Source organism: Gymnoscopelus microlampas (genome assembly GCF_963454915.1).
Source record: "Gymnoscopelus microlampas genome assembly, chromosome: 8".
Lineage (NCBI taxonomy): Eukaryota > Metazoa > Chordata > Actinopteri > Myctophiformes > Myctophidae > Gymnoscopelus > Gymnoscopelus microlampas.
This window is the reverse complement of record NC_139945.1, coordinates 25107650-25126291: the sequence shown is the minus strand read 5'-3', so window position 1 is coordinate 25126291 and position 18642 is coordinate 25107650. Positions and strand designations below refer to the sequence as shown.

Here is an 18642-nt window from a genome sequence, read left to right as displayed (position 1 = left end):
TCAAGGCTTCATGGGGTGTGTAATTGATAGAAAATGCATAATATTTTGGGGGGTGAACTACTCATACATTATTAAAATGATGTTTCATTCAATAAAATAACTTTCAGATTGCAGCTTTAAAGGGCACTGTAAGCGATTTTTTTGTTTTTGTTTGTTCACACAAAAACGTTGTCTGTTTTGTTACAGAAGTGATTGCTCAGTAACAGGAGTCTTTTTCAGGTGGGACACCAATTTGATTTATCAGCTTCAATTACTATTCTCTTCTAGCCTCGCGTGGCCAGACAATATCACACTGCGTGTAGGGCACCAGTTCCAGTTCCAACTTTGCCTGCTTTGTTCGTTGTTTTGTTAACCCGGTTTTGTTTCATCACTTCTTCAAATTTCATCTATGAGTTTTCTCTCATGCATCAAATTGGTAAAATCCTGAAAATATCTGTTCTGTTTACTAAAGAGCTGGAGAGACGGGGAGACTACTGAAACAACACTCTATAGCAATCATTACTATCAGAATGGAGCTATTTAACTTTGAAAAATATCACTTATGGCACCTTTAAGGTACTACCATAATATTTGCCCTTCACAATTCATTAAAAAAAATGCAGTTAGCTGTTAGTACCTCCGTATTGAAGCTTTAGAGGTTAAAATAAAACATCTTCAGTAAATGAAAAACATCTTCAGTAAATGAAAGCACACGCAAAGCCTGGAGCAGCCAACGGTGGTTCACAAAGTAGACAGTCCAATCACTCATTTATATTTTTGCATGCCGAGTTTTTTTGTGACTGAATGACAACAGGAATTTAAAGAATGCAGCACATCTCCCGACCTGCCCGGGTAAGTCTTGGTAAGCCCCGGGCATGCAGGGCGCTGGGCTGGCACTGCCAGGGGGGCACATGTTCCCCGGGGAGCACAGCAGAGAGGCGGGCAGGCTGCTGGTGTGTCTGTGTGGGCAGTAGGACCCTGCGTGGCACGTATGTGAAGGGAGAGAGAGCCCTCTGCTGGAGCAAAGGAACCCTGCAAGACAGGCAGGAAATAAATTGATACATAAGGCAAGGCAATTGTATTTTTATAGCACATTTCAACAACAAGGCAATTTAGTGTGCTTTACACATACAGTAACATCAGGCGAAGGAAACACAATTAAACAATGACATTAAGGTGCATAAAACAAAAGAAGCAAAAACAGGTTAAAGTGCAGAAGAATTACATAGCAACAGAGACCAAGAAAATGCATAAATAAATAGTAAATGAACAACTTTCAACCGGTGTCCCTTTATTGGGAATGTCATCTGATATTCCATGATATTTAAAAAAAGAAAAAAATAGATCCAGAAGCTCACAACACGTTGCATTTCGACGCGTTGTAATCTTGTAATGTACAGTATATAGGCTATTTTTGCTATCCGTCTTATAGGACAAGGTATATATAGGGCATAAGTGATTAATATATCGTCTCTGTTGGGTGGAAACCTCATATGTACAAAACTGTTACTTTTCAAATTCAAAAGTAGCAAAAGTAGCAGATCTACAAGCTCAAAACGAGCTGTGGATCTGTTACTTTTGACACTTTTGTGTGACTCTGTAGTATGATCAAGTAGGGCGTTAATTTATGAAAAAAAAACACAAACAGTTAAAATATGGAGATAAGAGGTTTCTGCCCGACAGCAACGATATGAAAAACACCTGTGTAAATGTGGGACCAACCTGGAGGACAAATCAGGCAGTCTGAGATCTGAGTGTTTCTGGTGTTGTTGCTGTAATGCTCCAAGGGACAGGGGAATGGCACCGACGACCCCTGAGGACAGTAATGTCCCTCAGGACACCTGTCCCCTGTGAGCCCCCCGTCCTGTGGCGTAGGGGACTGAGCACCAGAGAGGCAGTAGTAGCCGGCGTTACACTGGCCTGTCACCTGGGCCTGCCCGGGCCAAGCACAGAATGAGCCTGGTTGGAGGAGAAATCAACATTAAAAAGGTAGGGTAAGTGATTTTCTTTGGTTAAAGTAAGAGTTAAATAGCTCTATATTCTGATAGTACTAATTGCTATAGAGTGTTTGTTCAGTAACAGGAGTCTCCATGTCTCTACAGCCCTTTATTAAACAGAAAATGCATTTTCAGGTCGGGATACCAATGTTATGCGTTTAGGAAACAGTTCTAAACTACCTTCTAAACTGCTGTGCTTATTTATCCTGTAATACAGTACGAGTTTGACCCCTCTTGTGCCCAGTAAAACCTATAAAAAATGCATTTGCAGTTTCTTTACCGTATAGTGCCTCCTCCTTATTCACCATCTACTCTTTTCTAAAGCTGAACGACTAGTCTAATGGTCCTAACCCTTTAAGACCAGGAACGCATCTGTGTCATTTTCAGATTTCTTTGGCTATTCAAAAATAGCAGATTTACAAGCTCATAGCGTGGCACTCGGTGCTGCACTATGAGCTTGTAGATCTGGTATTTGTGAAAAATCGTGAAAATGTGTGCAAATCTTTGAATATATATATATTTTTTAAAGCGAACATTCGTAACTCAAATCTTTGCTTCTGGGGATTCTACAAATGTCTTATAAAGTGAAAAAAAAAAAAAAACTTGTGATGTTATAATATCAGTGGTTCTCAAACTTTTTTCATGTCAAGGACCGCCGAAATTATTTGTATTTATCCCCGGACCCCCCCCCCCCCCCCCACATCTCAAAATATTGTGTTCCGGGGACCCCCCCAGAAGCAAAGATTTGAATAAAATAAATAAATAATATATATTATTATTAAAATTATATATTCAAATATTTGCACACATTTCTTTTTTTTTTTTTCAAAAATAGCCAAATAAACGTAATGACACAGATGCGTTCCCGGTCTTAATTAGTTAAGTGAGAGAGTCTGTTTGCACATTACATCGGATGTAAACCGCAGAGCTATTGATCTGCAGCCCGCTGTTCTGTAAGCTGCATCGTTAACCGACAGTTTTTCCTCCCTTTATGTGGAGATATGTTCCTCCGTGTGGACTTCCCTGTGCTGTGGATTAGATTTTTCACCTGTGAGGTTTATGCGGTTTACGTTTTTTTTGCACCCTATGTCTAACCATGCACATACCTGCCACAATGTGGACCTACCAATGTGTTACCACTTTTGCACCTTATGCTTAAAGGACGACGTCACACATTTTCAACGTATCTTCATATAATTGGTCCTCACTATTGCTCATGATAAAATGGTACCATTTGTTGTACTCGGTTTGTGTCTCATAGAAGGGCTGTGGACACTTCAGAAACCCGCCTATCAGTGACATCGTTAGACAGGGTTTTTTTTTTTAAACAATATTTCACATATTTTATTAAGAGAACAATGGCTTCCATTATAGCTTGCTAACTTTCCAGCAATAGAAAGCCTGCAGTTTCTATTAGCTTGGATTCCCCATCGATGATGTCACTGGTAGGCAGGTTTCTGAACTGTCCACAGCCCTCGTCTGAGACCAAGTAGACAAAAATGGTATCATATTATAATGAGCATTAGTGAGGACCAATTATATGAAGATAGGTTGAAAATGGGTGAAGTCGTCCTTTAAGCTCATATGGCCTACATATTGTATCTCCTGGTCTTATATGTGTACAACATACTATGTGTTGAATTCAATTACATTTTTGCAGAGAACCGACATTGTCCCCCCCCCCCCCTTCTCCTTCTTCCCCCTTTCGGGAAGACAATAAAATGAGGGAGCTTACGCAAAAAAAAACGACTCTCACCCACTACACCTGTAAACCAGTGATGTACGGTATGATTGGTGGCTCCATGCATAGTGCACTTGACTTTGATGAATTGAATACACAGGACCACAATAGAAACAAGCCCTCAGGGCTTTTTGTGTTATCCTTTTAGCATTATTGTATAACTGTACCTCTGTACTTTTTTGCAAACTGTTAAAGTATTAAATCAATCAATCAATGATAATGAAGTTGATTCTGATCATAAAGTAGTAGTAGTAGTAGTAAACCTGGAGGGCAGGGCAGACAGTCCTCAGGCTGGGACATGCTGGTGTGAGGGTTGACGGAGCCAGCTGGACACGGATGCTGATGACCGTCCCGCGTCCCCGTGGGACAGTAGTGACCCGCTGGACACACAGAGCTCTGGGACAGGGAGCCGTTACCACTGGGACAGTAGGAACTTAGTGGGACGTAGGAGACAATATGTAAAGGTATAGTCATTTAGAGGTTAGGTGAAGGGGTTAAGGTTAGAGTTACGCCTGATTTACACTTAGTTGTGTGCCGTGCTCTACACCGAAAGTAGCCAATCCAAAACACAAGCTGTGTGCCTACATATGCAATTTTCGGCTTTCGGTTTAGAGTAAAAGAAATGGCAAAAAATGATGCCATTCATAAAATGTTGATGTTCCCACACGTATTAGTGTTTGCGTGTGCAGTAACAGTTTTTATATAATAGCCTACCCAAAATAACATTATATACTCATCATAATACTCTGTGTGTATGTTTGTTGTTCGAGGCACGCGCGTGTGTGTGTGTGTGATAAGTGTGTTTACCCATGGGGACAGGGGCTACAGAAGGCTTGGCCCTCCTCCAAACTGATGGTTCCCCGTGGACACTCCAGAGGAACGCTAGATCCCTCCACACAGAAATGACCTAATGGTGGGGATGCACCACACACACACACACACACACACACACACACACACACACACACACACACACACACACACACACACACACACACACACACACACACACACACACACACACACACACACACACACACACACACACACACACACACACACACACACGATTTGTTTTCCCCCCATCATCCAGTGTGACCCCACCAGGTGTTTACATACAGTAATGCATTGTTACAGTATGGTGTGGGAGTGTTTTGTTTATCAGGTCTGATCTGAAAGGCTTGAACTGAAGCACTTTCAACCTCACAAAAAAGTTGTACACAAATTCCAAAAGATTTCAACTTCACCCAGGAGAGCAACACTTGACCAAAACCATGTCAGAAATGGGTCAGACGTTTTTTTCCAAAGTTTCCCAGAATAAAAAACGACACACACTTGCAGATCGGCTATTATCGCTATTTGTGGTATATGATGAATTATAAAGGGCTTAAGCGGCTAAACAGGGTGGTGTTGCATTGCTGCTTTTCCTGCTAAATCTCTGCCAGCATGATTACTGTACCTTTTTGCTTTTAAAAAGACAATGTGCTATTTTGTACTTTTCAATGTGTGAATCTTACTGAGCATATACTTTGTCCACCACTGTCTTCATGAACGTTCTATTCTGTAAGAAGAGCCATTTCCTTGTTCTGTTTTGGAGAAACTAGTTGCACACACGTCTAAGGTTCTACAACAGGAGGATGTGGTGACCTCTGGGGCAGGGACCTCCTCTGATGTCCCTGGAAGGAGGGTCTGGACGCTGCGAACCCCCCAGGCAGTAGAAGCCTTCCCAGCATGCACCTGACGGCGCCGTCAGCCCCACCGCATCACAGTAGAAACCAGACAGACAGGGCTGGCAGTCCTCCTGAGAGAGAGAGAGAGAGAGAGAGAGAGAGAGAGAGAGAGAGAGAGAGAGAGAGAGAGAGGGGGGGGGAGAGCGAAAGAGAGAAGGTGAGAGAGAGGCATGGAGAGGGGGAGAGAGAAAGAAAGGAAGAGAGAAGGGGAGAGAGAGACAGATGCAGAAAGAGGGAGAGAGAGAGAGAGATTAAGAAATTGAGAGAGAGAAATGGAGAGGAAGAGAGAGACAGAAACAGAGGAAAAGATGTGTGTGTGTGTGTGTGTGTGTGTGTGGGGGGGGGGGGGATATTGATAGGTCTCCACACTGAAAGGTGTTTCGTACATTTGAAGCGTCGAATCCGGTGACAACTAGTTCCCAAGCAGGGAAGTAATTTGTCACGGGTCGCCCTCAATTTTCACTTGCACGTCAGTTCTATGCGCTAGATGTGAAAAGGATCTTTGTGAAAAGGAAGGGGGGGGGCACGATGCGGTGCGGGTCACATGCGCGCGATTTTTTAAAATAATTAATTAAACGACTATAAAACAACTAACAACAACACACTCTACCAGCCTCCAATGGTGGAAAATAGCAGATCTACAAGCTCACAATGCCTTGTGCTTGTAGATCTGCTATTTTCACATGGTTACTGTATGTTTTATAATATTAATCGAAATCTACAAAGTAACTTGTAACTAAAGTTTTAAAATAAGTTTAAAAGTAAAATATTTGCCTCTGAGATATAGTGGAGTTACTGGGGTAGAAGTAAAAGTATTAAAAAATTGGAAATAGGCGTATTCGAGAGTCAAGTGCAAATACCTCAAAATTGTACTTAAGTACAGTTCTTGAGTACATGTACTTAAAGACGTTTACCAAAATCCATTTGAAAACATTTTTTTTCATTGATCTCAGGTCAAATATTGATGCGATTAAAATGCGATTAATTTAGATTAATTAATTACAAAGCCTCTAATTAATTAGATTATTTTTTTTAATCGAGTCCCAGCCCTAATCTTTTTATTTGCCTAGTATTACACTGGGACCTTGTATCATTTAGAAATGACCCCCCAGCATCTCGGTCTACGTTTTGTGCAGGATAAGCTGGTCTGTATTTTACTCAAATTTACTGAATGAAAAACTTCTTCGAGCCTGTTGAAAGATGAAGGCCGGGGGCCACTTTTCTGCTACATTTTTTTCCACTGTTATTTCCTCGTAGCCTGTGCAGTATCTTGGGCCATCACAAGCTGATACTAAACACTCCCCACTTGGGTGAGCTTGGTTCCAGGGGCCTTTGTACGTTTCTGGCAAAATTATGTAAATGCCAATATTAAGGTATATATTGATATTAAGTTACCACAATAACTTTGGCATGGAGTATCCTGAATTATACTGTAGGGGGAAGTAGATTACAAACACAGATTACCTCTCCGTTATGGTAGGTAATTTGATCTGGAATTTCTACTTTACAAATTACCGATCTGCCCAGGATTAAGATCACACACGACCTCCACAATTATTTGAAGTTACCAGAGGTCCCCAGGTAATATTATTCCCCTGCGAACAGCGCTAAAGTAAGTCACTCATTAAAAGGTTTCCTCTGAACGGTGGTCAATGAGGCATGGGAGTGTGTCTGACCTGGGAGCCCAGCTTGGTGACATTAGAGAAGGTTCCACGGGGACAGGCAAGGGGCTGGCTGGTGGCTCTGGGACAGTAATGACCTGCAGGACATGGCCCTCCCTCTCCTGTATAAGCCGCAACACATCCACAGAGCAAATATTGCTCTTTGAGACTCAATATGACGCAAACAAAAATAAATTATCACACATTTTCCGAAAAAGTTGTAATAGTGAAAATAGAAGTGCGACACCATTGTACAAAGTAGTATAAAACAGGGCTAATACAAATGTATGCAGACTTGAGAGAAACGTCTCTAAATGGATGTCAATATATCACCTGAGCGATTATATAATATCGTTGCTGTTACTTTTCAGATTCCGATTAAAAAGAAGCAAAAAATAGCCAATGTACAAGCTCAAAATGTGTCGCATCGCAGGCGAGCTTTGAGCTTATAAATCGGCTATTTTTGCTACTTTTGTGTGACACTGTAGTTAGTATGACAAAGTAGGGCATTCATTTAGGGAAAAAACAAGTTGAAATATGGAGATACAAGGTTTCTGCCCCACAGCAACGATATACAGCAAACATCTTGCCTGCATTGACTGAATGTCTGCAAACAATGCCGTTTCGTTCTACCTGCATCTTGTGAGACGGGCCGTGGCGAGGTGCTTCCAAGCGAGCAGTAATGTCCCCGCTGACATGGCCCTGTGACAGCGGTGGCATTCGCGGAGGAGCAGTAATGTCCCCCGTCACACGGCCTGCACTGTGAGGCAGCCCAGAGGCCAGTTTCAGGGCTGTACGTCCCCTCAGGACAGCCTCTCATGTCATACCCAGTTCCCTCAGGGCAGTAGAAGCCTACAGGACAACAACACAGATACTGTTAGGTGGACATCTTATAAAAACAAACTGTATCACAGTATAAACAAGGCTTACAGTATGTTTGGGAAACTGGCTTCTTCTTCCTTTCTTTTTTCTTGTTCTATGACAATACTGTACATAAACAAACCAAAACCAGAAACAACATGTCTAAAACAAAATGTCAATGACCATAACAACGCCCTTATGTCTAACCTCATGTACGTAACTGCTGCTACTATATGTGGACCTACCGATGCATTGCCACTTTTTTGCACCTTATTTCTAACCTCATGTACATACCTGCACCTGCTGCTGTGTACGATCCTAAGCATAACTAGAAAGTACTGTTCCTGAAGAAACACTGTGGGCTCGCTAAGAATGTTGATATTATTAAGTATTGATAGTGTTATAAGTGTTAAAGGTATTAAAGTATTAGTAGTGTTAAAGGTTTTAAAATAGTTAAAGTATTGGTAGTGTTAAAGGTTTTAAAGGTGTTAACGGTGTTTAAGGTTACAGCCTACGTCACACTGTCGATCCGACCAATATGTCATAGCGTCAGGGGGATTTGTCAGAGCACCCGTTGTACCCATAGAGTTTTAATATATCTGGAGAGCATCCAGAGACCCCTCTCTGGTGACCAGGTCAAGGTAGAACTGTCCGACTGTCTGTCCAGCGGAGCGGTCGGTGACACAGTACAGAGTGACGGGATGCCACACGGGGGCGCCGTGCACCAGGCTGAACGACAGACCCAGCAGGTCCTGGCAGATGTCCAGCAGACCCAGGGTCACAACCTCCAAGGGAAAATACTTCCTCAACTGGTTGTGATCCACTCAATACTGATTCTTCATCACCTGGGCCATGTAGTATCGAAGGTCCCCTTCATATAGCTCCCCATTGAATGGCAGTCTCTCTCTCTGACACTCATCCTCCTTTAGTTTGAGGAGGTTGCTCTCTCCTTGTCTCCCAGTGGCTTCAGCTTATGGGCCACCTCCTCCAGGAAGATGGAGACCATCTTGGCAGACTTTGCCATGTTTGTCTTCTGGAAAATGTAAGCATTATTTTTTGAAGCCCTGCGAAGCGCTCTTCTGAGCACGTAGCTCCAACAACTCCTTCAAGATCTTTTGAATATATATATTTTTTTAAAGCAAACATTTTAACTCAAATCATAGCTGGAGGTATCTGGCACAACATTTGTTTGGAGTTGGGAGGGGGGGGGGGGGGGGGGGTCGCAGCCAAATACATATAATTTTGGGGGTCCTTGTCATGAAAAAGTTTGAGAACCACTAGTATAAGTAATGTGTGACAACATCACACAGGTCACACACCTGCAGGACACAGGTACAGGGAGCCAGACACACAGTGCCAGCCTGGGAGACAGGCCTCGCACTGAGTAGCATGTGTCACAGTCATATATGTCCCCGGATCACAGGGCACAGGCAGAGTAGTTCCCTCCGGGCAGTGATGCCCCTCGGGACAAGGTCCGCCCGTAGTGCCGTCAGTGGGTGTGGATGTGACCGAGGCCCTCACACAGTAGTATCTGACAAAGAAAACAAGACACTTACAGTTGATGGGACATTACCGTTGTACATTAAATCTCTGCTGGAATGGAATCATGGAACATAACAGGACACAATCCAACCACGCTAAAGGTGCCTCAAGTAAAGACTGAACTGGGAAAAACAGCCTTTTGTTTTAGTGCCCCAACCACTTGGAATGACCTACAGCTTAATATTAAGACCGCTAATACATCCGTGTCATTTGAGATTTCTTTGTCTATTCAAAAATAGCAGATCTACAAGCTACAGTATGAGCTTGTAGATCTGCTATTTTTGAAAAATCCTGAAGATTTGTGCAAATCTTTGAATATATATATTTCAAAAGCGAACATTTGTAACTCAAATCGTTGCTTCTGCTTTTTTCAAAAACTTAGGATTTAGACAGCATTTTTAGAATCAACCACAGGTCTTAATGGGTTACATGTAAGATCTGTTCTCCCATAACATAAGGTCAATTTAAATCTTTGATTGCAGACCTACCCACAAATGTCTGCAATTGCTTTATTATATATTAATGACACATTTTTGGGTCTGGGTTACTGATTCTTTTGAAAGAAAAATAAAATAATCACTGGTCTAGGTCTTGGCCCTAGTAGAGGCCATCGATTACCAATGTTTGGACCAATGTTTTGTCAAAAGCAAAAGCAACATTTTCTGATTAATTAGAAAAATGTGGATTTCATTAAAGTTTCTAATACGTGTCTCATTATTTCAGGGATTAGACAGGCTTGGAGAAAACAACTTAATTAGTCAGGCAACACAATATATCGTCACTGTCGGGGTGGAAACCCTCATATGTTCAAAAGTAAAAGATCTACAAGCTCAAAGGTTTCGAGCTTGCAGATCTGCTACTTTGATGCTTTTGTGTGACGCTGTAGTATGATCAAGTAGGGTGTTAATTTACGAAAAAACTGTTAGAATATGGAGGAGGTTTCTGCCCGACAGCAACGATCGTTGCTGTCGGGCAGAAACCTCCTATCTCCATATTCTAACTGTTTTTTCGTAAATGAACACCCTACTTGCAAATACCGATGCAAATATGGACATGATGAACATATTATGTTCATCATGTCCATATTTGCATCGGTGTGGTGTGGTGTGGTGTGGTAGGGTGTGGTGGGGTGTGGTGTACCCTCCAGAGCAGAGTCCAGTGGGAGTGGTGAGGCCAGCAGAATGACAGTAGTGTCCCCCAGGACATGGCTGGCAGGCCTCCTGGCTCTGCAGGCCAGAGGTGTTGGACCAGCTGCCCTCAAGACAGGCCACCGGAGCCGGGGCGCCTGCAAAGCAAAGCAAAGCAAAGTTTGTTGTTTACCCAGGGTGTCGGACTAAGTACGAAACTTGTTTCCAGCCGGACCCTGCATGGAAGCCTTGCTCAAGGGCTATTCAGCGGTGATTCATGATTGATGTGATGAATTGGGGAATCGAACTAGGGACCTTCCGGTATCAAGGCCGCCCCTCTAATCACTAGGCCACCGCTGCCACAAACAACAAGCCACCTGCTTTCAAAAACCTCCAGTAACTGGAGATTTCAGCTGTACTTTTAGTCATTGCAGTCATGCACAGTAAAATTCCAGTGTTATATATATATATATATATATATATATATAAAAATCAAATTTTCAAACATTTTCAAAAATAGTGGAAATAGCAGAAATAGATTGTCTATTTCCACTATTCGTGTTAAGTATAAAGTTATGAAGTATAAAGTTATCAAATATGTAAGTTATTTGTAATTTCTGCCCCGTGCAACTTTTGTTTCTGAAACCTAAAAACCTAAATGTCATTTATATTCATAATGTCCCAATGTTCAATCATGGAAACTTTAAATTAAATTGTTAATTGCAATTATTTGAGCGACAATGAATCGTAAAATGTCATAATCATTACAGCCCGAAAGTGTTATTTTAAAATCTATATTTAAACAGCAATTTAAAGAAATACCTCGGAATATCATATGTGTAGGATGCCGAGCAGTCCCAGGTTTTGCCATGTGTTGACTGTAAAGTTACATTTATGTGAACTCGCTTGTTTAAATGGGTCATATAGACTATTTCACCCGGTGCCAATTTGCTAAGTGATCCTGGGCACTACACTCCCACCACCAGCCTAGGGAGGCCAGGGCCGAGCTTTTGCCTCCCAAAAATAGACAAGTGCATCTCCTGAGAAAATATTTAGAATTGTATACAGTTCAGGTGTCAGTTGACAGAAACCTGGCGCTTGATTGGCTAAAGATTCAGACTGTAACCTGGCAGTTCATTGGCTAAAGATGAACACAGTAACCTAGCAGTTGATTGGCTAAAGAAGAAGAAGACAGTAACCTGGAAGTTCATTGGCTAAAGTGGAAGACAGTAACCTGGTGGTTGATTGGCTGAAGAGTTAGACAGTAACCTAAGATAATATTTTTTTGACAACTGGGGCGGCGCGCTCGTCAACTCGCTCATGGGGCAGCTCACGAGTCTCAAGCCCACACTGTCAGTACGCCTGCCTTGTTGAGGTAACATAACCAAGTTCTCGTCTTCTCTTTTCCTCGTAGGAAAATCTACAGTAGCTCACCTGAAGGACAGTATTGACCAGGGGGACATGGAAACCCTGTAACTCCATCCAAAGGACTGGGAGAGACGGCACCTTCTCTGCACCAGTAGCCAGCATGACATGGACCTGTACAAGAACATCACAATTAACATCAATATTCAACACAAACCTCCTATCTCATATTCAAACTATTTATTTCTTATTCGTTCTCTCTGTTTTTGACATGTGGGGGACTGGATTGAAATTAGCTTTTTTTTTTAAATGTATTCATAAATGAATGCCCTACTTGATCATACTACAGTGTCACACAAAAGTATCAAAAGCAGCAGATCCACAAGCTCGAAACTTGTAGATCTGCTACTTTTGCTATTATTGAATTTGAATCCTGAAAAGTAACAGTTTTGGACATGTGAGGTTTCCACCCGACAGAGACGTATTATACATCAAAAGTGTTGAAATCACGAGATTGAAATCTCATCTAGCGAGACTTCCGGTGGGGCGCAGTCCATCAGATTTGCATGGAGTAGAGGGTGGGTTTGGTGACCACCTCTGCACGTCCTATCGTGTGCTGCGTGCGTCAACCTTTAGATGCCCGTCTCAATTTTCCCTTCCCTGCCATGACAGTGTCACAGAGTGTTGGGCTGGTGGCATGCGCCGTTGCCCACCATTGAGGTGGCAGGGGGCGCAGCGAAACGTAAGCTAAAAGTCACACAAGGGCATTAAGAGGAAGAGAAACACTCTTATTACCCTACTACTCTCTCTGCTGCTGAAAGCAAACAGGATTGAGTCCAATGTCAATGAAAAAACGATGAGAGAAGCATTTTAAACCATGCAAGTCAAGTTAAGAGTCAGATAATCAAACAATGAAAAGTAATAAAATTAGCATACAACGAAAGCGGGGAGTAATCACATTTGCGCGCACACACACACACACACACACACACACACACACACACACACACACACACACACACACACACACACACACACACACACACACACACACACACACACACACACACACACACACACACACACACACACACCCCGCTCTCTCTTCCTGCAATCCTACCACTTGTCACTCATCACTCCCAGGTCTGGGTGTATAAATAGAGAGAACAGCAAATTCTCATTCTGAACTTCTGAGTTGCCAAACTCATCGTTGACACGAAATCCTACCAGTCATCCACAAGTACAACCAGAAATTGTTGGAGACTGTGATTGACTGTGTGGAATGTGAATTGAAGGTGATTATAAATCACCCGGGGCAGGTTGGCATATGGGTGGAATATATATATATATATATATATATATATATATATATATATATATATATATATATATATATATATATATATATATATATATATATTTTTTTTTATAACACTGTGGAATTTCATCATGTTTCAGCTTTTAAAAAGGAATATGTAAGTGTGGTTTCCAGGAATTCCAACTAGGAAGACTTTAATACATACATGGGCAACTGGCGGCCCGGGGGCCACATGCGGCCCCCACCTTCACTGAATGCGGCCTGCAGGTTAATATGGGAATACTGATATATTATTGATTTCAGCTGTTACAATTCCAAACATGACCCACTTTAATTACTTCAGTCTATATGAGTAGCTTAATGACTAGTATTAAAATTCTATTGTCTTTTTTATGTCCTATGTATTTGTATTTAAGTTCATAAAGTTAACATAACTAAATGCATTAGAAATGAAATAAAAATGTAACTTTTCAGGATTCCAATTCAAAAATAGCAAAAGAAAAACAGGATTCCAATTCAAAAATAGCATAAATAGCCGATCTACAAGCTCAAAACGCGTCGTCGAGGTGTCTGCCCGACAGTATATGCAATGTGGCCCTCTGGAGTGAGTATGGAAATATAGTGGCCCTCTCCATCATCAAAGTTGCCCACCCATGCTTTAATGCATGAGAGAGGAGGGAAGCAGAGAATCCCAGATTGATGGAGACAGAACCAGAACAAAACAGAAGATCCAGTGGTGCTCGAAGGAGAACTGGGATTTTTTTGTAAGACTTTATACTAAGGTCGGGTCTACAATGCATTACAATCACATTTATAACATATTATAATGCACTTATAATGCTTCATAACACTCACTATAAATGTTTATAACTATGCATAACAACTTATAACAAAGACACTTTATAACTAGCTAAGTTAATCCATTAACACCGGGAAAGCATCTGTGTCAATTTTGATTTTAGCATTGGCTATTCAAAAATAGCAGATATACCAAGCTTGTACATAGTACATCTGCTATTTTTGTAAAATCTTGAAAGTGTTGAATAATTTGGATAATTTTTTTTAACACAAATCTTCTCTTCTGGGGGTCCCTGGCACAAAACATTTTCACATGGCGGTCCGCGGCCAAATACTTATCATTTTGGGTGGCCCTTGACATGAAAAAGTACAGTACAGTACAGAACAGAACAGAACAGAACAGAACAGAACAGAACAGAACAGAACAGAACAGAACAGGGTTCAGTGGTTCCCAAACTGGGTCAAGGGGGACCCCACATTATTTTGGAGGTGATTAGCTTAATGTAAAACATTGTTTTCTCACTCAACAGTAAACAAACCAACAGTGTATACAGGGAACTGCACATTACTAAAGTTACAATTCAATGACTTTTAAGACCTTTTTAATACCAAATTGGCCAAATTTTCAAATATTACATAATAGAAAGAGGCAAACATTTTCACAATATTATCTGTGGAACCGAGTCAGACTAAATTTAATGCCTACAATTCCAAGTGCTTGTCAGGGTGGGTGGGGGGGGGGGGCAGTACTCTGTTACAAGTAAAAGTCCCGAAAATAGCCTAGGTAGTAAAATAGGGCTAAAGTGGTTAATGTATGTTTTATAATATAATAATTTATATCTACAAAGTAAGTAGTAACTGAAGTTTTCAAATAATTGTAGTGGAGTAAAAGTACAATATTTGCCTCTGAGATGCAGTGGAGCAGAAGTAAAAGTATAGACAATTGGAATACTCCGGTAAAGTAAAAGTACCTCAAAATGGTACCTAAGTACAGTACTTGAGTAAATGTACTTAGTTACTTAACACCACTGGTGGGGGGGCCTAAAAAGTTTGGGAACCCTTGATCTAATGTCACCTGCTGGCGCTGACAAGCCCACGTCAGGACAGTGTTGTCCGGGGGGACACGACATGCAGTCTGACGGGCCGTGCGTGCGTTCCCTGGGGTTGAACGTGCCCGTGGGACAGGGGTTCTCGCCGGCCAGCACCGTGCCCGCGGGGCAGTAGTGCCCTATGGGGCAGGGCCTCAGGGCAGACGCGTTGGCTGGACCCACGCTCAGATCACAGTAGTAACCTAGAGGGAACAAAAGACGCACAATCGAAAATCCATAAAAGCCGATAATTGAACAATGGCCACTTTTGGAGAAACTACCAAGAGCAATTTTAAGGGGGAAAAAAATTACATTTCGAACATTTCCATAATACCGTAGCAGCAGTCTTGAGAGAGTCACAGAGTGCCGTGAAATTGAAAGGAATGGAACTTCTATTAAGAAACTAATCTGTAATCATTTGAATACTTTTAAGACTAATGAGAGCACACTGAAGAGTGTGCAAATGGATCCAAATGGACCCTTATATTAGCATGGAGGATTCTAGCACAAAAGTACAAAGCAATGATAAAAGAAATGGAATTCATTCTGCTGAGAAGGCAAAGAGGCCACTGTAGGCTAGAATCTAATTTAACACCGGGGACGCATCTGTGTCATTTCAGATTTTAACCACTTTAACCTTTATTTTATACTTTGGCTATTCAAAAATAGCAGATCTACAAGCTCATAGTCATAATTTGTTATAAAAAATGTGGGTGAAATGATTAAGAAGAATCACATAGTTTTGTTTTGGATCAGTTTTATTTTTTTCTAAAAAACGTAAAAAAATTACTTAGGCCATTATTGCGAACGCGGAAGGAGGCGCGGACCAAGTGGAGCATACTATGAAACTCTGCTCGGCTTGTGTCTCTGTCTGTGTGTGTGTTTGCACTGCCTGTGCACTGCCTGCACTGCCTGTGTGCAACCCACAGAGTGCGCCAGAGTGCAGCTACAGCCAAAACACACACACACACACACACACACACACACACACACACACACACACAAGTCTGTGAATACACAATATTTTCGAGCTGCGTTCGCTTCCAGCGTTCGCGCGTCTTACTTGTTTTAGCAAGGTGACGACATGACACGTTGCATTTCTCCTTGTATATCAGTCTTTTAACCTACCTGCCCGACAGACATCACAGGCTGCCTGCTTCTGGTGGTCCTGGTACGTCCCTGGTGGGCATGGCTGCGGGGCGGCACTGCCCTGGGGGCAAGAGTACCTGGGGGGACACTGTGTGCCTATCGACACGGTCTGACCCGGTGGGCACCAGTAGCCTGCAACACAGATCACAGATGACACACAGCGCTCAGCAGTGGTGGAAAGTAACTAAGTGCATTTACTCAAGTATTGTACTTAAGTACACTTTTAAGGTATTTTTTTTTACCTTACTGGAGTATTTCCAACATTCAACACTTTTACTTCTACTCCACTGCACCTCAGAGGTAAATATTGTACTTTTACTCCACTACGATTATTTGAAAATGTTTAGTTACTACCGTAGTTACTTTGTAGATTTTGATTATTACTACAAAACATACATTAACCACTTCAGGCCTATATATACTTTGGCTATTTGAAAGCTCACAACGTGTCGTGACGCATTGTAGATATGTAGATGACATTTTCTGCATAATGAGTACTTTTAACTTTTGGTACTTTGAGTGCATTTTCATGACAATACTTTTGTACTTTTACTCAAGTAAACCCCGCCTGGTGGGGATCTGTGCTCAGATGAGCGCACTTTCTTGTTGTCAATCAAGTTATTTGAAGAAGATGGCCGTAGATGGAGGAGCTGTATACACCCAGCGCTGCCTGAAGAAATCCCTGAGGGTCATCAAAGACCCCACACACCACAGGGAAGAGGTATCGGATCTTCAAACCCAGCACAAAGAGACTGAGGAACAGCTTCCTCCCCAGGTGTTCATATGATGAACACCTTCTGTTGTATTATGGCCTTGTATGCTGTTAGTATTGTTATTGTCTCCGCCAGGCCGAAAGGCATGGCGAGAGTATGTTTTGCACCCCGTCCGGTACACAAATCGGTACACAGTATCTCTATAGTCATTAAACGAAACAGGTCTTTCAGATTTTTCATATTCCATCCTGATCGGCTAAAATGGCTTCCAAAGTTTAAAGAAGCGCTCCGTTTTGAACAAAATGCCTGAAATCATGAACACAGCATAACATTTCCGTGAAAGTTTGCACGCACATTCCCACTATGCGGAGAGGAACAAATGCCACTTGAATTTGTTCAAATCAGCCTCATGGTGGCGCTATAACAGGCCGATTCATGTTTTTACCTATACCTGCACCGATCTGTGTATAACTCTGTATGCGCACTCCCTAGAGGTCAAGGAAAAACCTTGCACTGCATTTTTCACATCTACCTTTTATAGCGCCACCAGGAGTCCGACTTATGAAAACAAATGTCTTTATATTACTCGATTACCCGATTTTATCCAAAATTCACGCAAATTGGTGCACATGATCTCTATAGTCATGTGATCAAGACGATTCTGTTTGATTTTTCAAAGTCTATCCTGATTGGCTAAGATTCACATCTAAAGTTGGCAGTAGTGGCTTGTTTTGAACAAAAATCAAAAACATCATGAACAGCGTCCTATTGCGGTCAAACTTTGCACGCATACATTTACACTAAGTTACGGAACAAATGCCACCCTTTTAACATTGGCTTGTTATAGCGCCACCAGCAGGTCTAATTTAGCAAAACATTTTTTTTAAACAAAATGCCTCAAATCATGAATGCAGTGTCAGATTGACGTGCAAGTCTAAGAAGAAATGGCATTCTTTTCACATTGGCCTATTATATCGTCACCAAGAGGCCACAATAACTTACCTGACCTGGCGGAGACCTGTGCTCCGAGGAGCACTTTTTCTAGTTTATGTATTGTTCTTATTGTGTATTTTTTTTTGTGTGTAAAAAACACACCTCCACGTGTGTTTTTTTGCCGATGCGTGGGGCTGACCTTGAGTGCAGGGTCCCGTGGGGGTCCTGAGACCCTGGCGTCCGCAGTAGAAGCCTGCAGTACACGGCTGACAGCCGTCCTCGCTGGACAAACCCGGCACTGGGGAGAAGGTACCAGCAGGACACAACTCCGGCTCCTCTGAGCCCTCAACTGGTGAAACCCAAACACAACGTATGTCTGCTATCACATCATGCCATCTGGTTCTTTATAATGCTGTGCGCAAATTAGGAGTGTTAACCCATTAAAACCAGGAACACATCTGTGTAACCACTTTAACCATTATCTTATAATTTGGCTATTCAAAAATAGCAGCTCTATGAGCTTGTAGATCTGCTATGAATATATATCTTTTTTTTCATCGGTGGGGGGGGGGGGTCCCTGGAACAACATATTTCGAGATGGGGGTCCGCGACCAAATACATATCATCTTGGGGGCCCTTG

At 42.0% G+C, this 18642-nt stretch overlaps 1 protein-coding gene across 1 annotated transcript in view; it reads right to left on the bottom strand.

The window, feature by feature from the left end:
• Positions 1-13137, bottom strand: part of LOC311050527 (uncharacterized protein) — a gene marked incomplete at both ends in the record, with an annotated part of 68014 nt that extends 54877 nt beyond the window's left edge. The window contains 11 exons of the mRNA XM_084064612.1: positions 824-1011; positions 1702-1938; positions 3981-4150; positions 5346-5518; positions 7124-7230; positions 7742-7960; positions 9289-9500; positions 10549-10796; positions 12073-12177; positions 12717-12750; positions 13124-13137. Coding sequence (XP_083920738.1) covers positions 824-1011; positions 1702-1938; positions 3981-4150; positions 5346-5518; positions 7124-7230; positions 7742-7960; positions 9289-9500; positions 10549-10796; positions 12073-12177; positions 12717-12750; positions 13124-13137 — 1707 coding nt within the window. The remainder of the gene's footprint in view (positions 1-823; positions 1012-1701; positions 1939-3980; positions 4151-5345; positions 5519-7123; positions 7231-7741; positions 7961-9288; positions 9501-10548; positions 10797-12072; positions 12178-12716; positions 12751-13123) is intronic.
• Between the last annotated feature and the right edge of the window lie 5505 nt (positions 13138-18642).